This window comes from Apium graveolens, chromosome 10 (genome assembly GCF_009905375.1).
Source record: "Apium graveolens cultivar Ventura chromosome 10, ASM990537v1, whole genome shotgun sequence".
In the NCBI taxonomy this organism is placed as follows: domain Eukaryota; kingdom Viridiplantae; phylum Streptophyta; class Magnoliopsida; order Apiales; family Apiaceae; genus Apium; species Apium graveolens.
The window spans coordinates 233,464,728-233,468,936 of NC_133656.1; the positions used below are offsets into that span (position 1 = coordinate 233,464,728).

At 35.4% G+C, this 4,209-nt stretch overlaps 1 protein-coding gene across 1 annotated transcript; it reads right to left on the reverse strand.

The window, feature by feature from the left end:
• Positions 1-12: 12 nt before the first annotated feature.
• On the reverse strand, positions 13-3,823 carry LOC141690030 (transcription elongation factor TFIIS). The gene is made up of 3 exons (XM_074494604.1): positions 3,711-3,823; positions 3,432-3,605; positions 13-1,295 (listed from the first exon to the last, which is right to left on the reverse strand). Exons 2-3 carry the CDS (start codon positions 3,588-3,590, stop codon positions 285-287), a joined length of 1,170 nt encoding a protein of 389 aa, XP_074350705.1. The 5' UTR covers positions 3,591-3,605; positions 3,711-3,823; the 3' UTR covers positions 13-284.
• Between the last annotated feature and the right edge of the window lie 386 nt (positions 3,824-4,209).

A 4,209-nucleotide genomic window follows, 5' to 3' on the forward strand; every position in this document is an offset into this window, starting at 1 on the left:
AAACTTGGTACATAATAAGAAAACATCAAAGATATTAATTAAATCATCTCTCAACGACATTCAGCCATCTCTAAAAGCAAATAAGCCTTCAGATGACGAAAAACCCTAAAAACGTTACACAGTTAAAAGGTTGCAACAGAAAATACTAGACTTGCTACATAGACAGGAGACTCCGATACATCTGAAAAACAAATTCTAAAATTTATAGGTTACAATTGCAGCTGGGGAACAGAATCCACTTAGGATGACCTGATCTCATAAGCAGATCCAGCTGAATAAAACTCTTAACAGAATTTCCAGCGGTTATCGCAGTTCACACATGTCACATATGTTGTCATAGGTTCATCAGCACTGCGAGTCTGCATCTGGTAATAAGTACACTCATTTTTCTTACACCGGCCACACTTAAATTGATCAGTACTGGCCTGTCGCTGTCCTCCTCGTTCACAGTCAAACAAGGCTTTGTCTTTTATTTCTTTATTCTGACGCTGCCTCTCATCACTTGCCATTTCTTCGGGAGTCAGAAGCAGAACTTGGTCAGGCTTGACGTGCCCAAGAAGAATTTTCCTCCGAAAATCAGGGTTTTGGGAATCCTTGATATTAAACATTATTGATCTATACTTGAACTTCTGTGCCCCATTGGATTTTCCCCACTTCTCGAACATAGCTGACTCCAAGGAAACAGCAACTCTATATGGGTCAGAAGCATCTGCTTCTTCTCTTAGCTCTTCACCAACCTCGCCAGAAACTTTAAGTAAAGCCTCTGATAAAAGCTCTCGAACTTTGTCACGCAAGGGATCCTTGCATAGAATAACAGAAGACATCTTAGGAGGAGAAACAGTTGTTGCTATTGGTTTCACTGTTGCTCTGGGTTTTCTCGCATCAGAAGTCACTTCTTTGCTTATTTCTTTCTCAACCTTCAAGGAATTCCCGGAATAACTCTTTTCGGTCTTGACAGTATCAAAATTTTCAACCTTTTTTGCAGTTGATAGAGTTTCGGACTTCGAAATTGTCTCGGACACAAGTGAGCTGCTGGAGGTAGTTTTCTCAAGCTTCGCATTAACAGATTTGGTGACCTTCTCAACCTTCACTGAGTTCACCCTTGGTAACTTCTTAGCACCAGAAGTATGGACACTCTCTTCTTTAACAGAATCTTTGCTAACCGAAATTCCATTCTTTTTACTCTTCGTCGTTTCCTCGACAATTATGTTCTTCCATACACCAATTAAGTTGGAAGCCAAAGCCTGAATCTTCTTCCTAGGATGTTTCGTTAAATGTCGAAGTTGTTTACCGACCTGAAATAAAAACGTTATGTCAATATTGATAAATAAAATATTGGTTTCAATAGTGTAATATTGCACCCTGAAAGACAAGTACACAACCCCTCAGAGAGCACAACTTGTAAGTAAAGGTGTCTCATGTATGCAGCAGTCCAAAGCAGTGTTGTACAGGTAAAATCTACTATCAAAGCATATACCATTATGCAGATATGGATACAAGAATATAAGGTGCAACCAGATGCGAGGAAACATAAGGTGCGGTAAGATGTGCTATAATCTTCTATTCGTTTACAAGTATAAGGTGCGGCGAGATGTGATGTATGCAAAGAAGAGCATGCATAGAATCTGACATTCATCACAAAAAGTATCAGGTTGCATTCTTCAAAAGCAAGCACAAGGTCAAAAAAATTTAAGTATTAAGCAGTAACTTCCACGTTTTAAAGAATGTATTAAAATAATATGGTTCCCCTGATTACAATCAAGTATAACTACCGGGGTTATTAAATGCACTATGCGCCCTGAAGTGCAAGGCTTCCTGGAGCATAGGCGCAACGCGCTATGCGTAATGCACGGATTCATCGAAGACGAGTAAATATACATTTATACATGGTACGTGATGTAAAACATGATATATTTATGAATAATAAGACACTTAAAAGCAAAACTAAATGGTAATAAATGATAGGGCAATCAAATTCATCATATTTCAAAGTCTAGACTGAAGTCAAAGTAACAAATAAGAACAAGAACTAGAGTTACCCGCAACTTAAGTCATGATCTGGTACAAATGTGCAATCACAAATCATATACACCAGTATGCTTAGGCAATGATAATGATATGGTTCGTGTATCAGACAAGAATGTGCTTAGGCCATCATACTGATGTACAGATTAAGTAATAACATAAACAAATCAGTGATAATACAAGGACTGATATTAAGTAAGAACGTAAACAAATCAGTGATAATACAAGGAATAAAATCAGTATATATAAGTAGACAAATCAGTAATTCATGTATTATAAGGAATATAAACTTGATTACAAGAAGAAAGGTAAATGTATATTTTATTATTTATATACTAGAATCATGTATGTATGTGTATATATATGTATCATCAGTATATGTGTGTAAATAAAATCAGAACACAGAAGGAAAAAATATAAGATGAGAAAAATATCAACTGATAACAAGCGTGCTTTTCTGCGCTTAAGCCCTCAACGCGCACAAAAACAATCGCTACAGTGAAGTCGCATTGCATTTCCAACGTGAAGTGCTTTGGGCGGTGCACATCGCTTCTCGCATATGCGATCTTTTAATAACACTGACAGATGTAATCAAACATATTATGTCATCATACATAGCCTTAAATTTGACAATCCAACGGCCCTTTCACAATCAAGAAAAGGTGGAAGAACCAAATTAAGATGAAAAAACCCCAAATCTGTGAATCAATCTAAAACTTCAATACAAAATTAACCTTCCAAAACAACAATATATAAATGTATCATCTCGAACGAGTCCAACCTACACATAAGATACATCTTATCAACTATATTATCTCCTACTTCATCACAGTCTCTCCTGAAATAAACTGAAAATTCAACTCGATTAAATGTAGAGAACCCTCCCCCCACAAAACAAAACGAAAATTAAGAGTGCATATACGTTCTGGTTAACTGATATTATGATTAACCTAATAACCTACACGCATTCACAGCTCATCCCCACGAATACCGATATCACAGAGTCAAGCGATACCTACGAAAACTTTCAATAATCCCAATCCCCTTTCCAATTAATAATCCCACAATAGCAACAAACAAAACACCAACCATAAAAATCCAATCTTATCATGTCAATTCACTCTATAATAACAAAAAACACAATTATAAAAGCCCGAACTAATAATCCCACAACAGCAACAAACAAACCACCACTCGAAACCATAAAAATCCAATCTTTTCAACTCAATTCACTCTACAATTATCAAAACACAATTAAAAAAGCCCGAATCAATAATCCCACAACATCACCAAACAAACCACCACTCAAAATCAATAAAAATCCAATCTTTTCAACTCAATTCACACTAATACAACAATACAACACAATTTAAAAAAAGCACAAATTAAAAAACAAACAAACAAACCTGAGTAGAAACAAGAAGCTGATAATTAACAGGGAACTTCTTGAGCTGTTTCAAAGCATCAACACAACGATCTTCTTCCGGCGACGAATCTTCCACGCCGGCGGCTGCGTCCGCCGCCTTTTTCGCCGACTCGTACAGCTCAATTAGCTCCGCCTCCATTACTCAAAACACCCCCTATTAATAACACAAAAATCAATTTAATTTGATTCACTTAACAAGATTAAATAAAATTCAATCTTGACATATACATACAACGTATAGATACAATTGAAAACTAACCCTGTAAATCGCAAGTGAAGAATTAGAGGAGGGAGGGGAGATGAGTTGGATAATATTTATGAGGGTTCGGGTCGGGCAGGTTTTAATAGGTGAATTCGAGGTTATAAATATTAAATATTTATCCTATTTTGACTTGAATTTTTTTATTATATTTTTTATGATATCTTAAAATCTAATGAACAAAATTTAGACTTTTTTAAATTTTAACTTATGTTTATTAATTATTTTAAATAATAGTGTTTCTTGATCAATTATTATTTTTTAATTTTTTTATCTTGAGAGGCTTGAATTTAATTTCAATTATCGTTGGTTGAAATTAAGAAAATTAAAATGTTGGTTGGTGAAATGGTGCTATTTCTGACTACTGACTTCCGAGCCTTTTCAGATTTTGTGGGTTGCGTTTCAATGTTGTCTGCTTTCCTGTTTAAAGCAAAATAATTTGGGCCGATCTCCTTAAAATTATTTGAGTTATGAAATTTGGGCCAATCTTCATAAAATA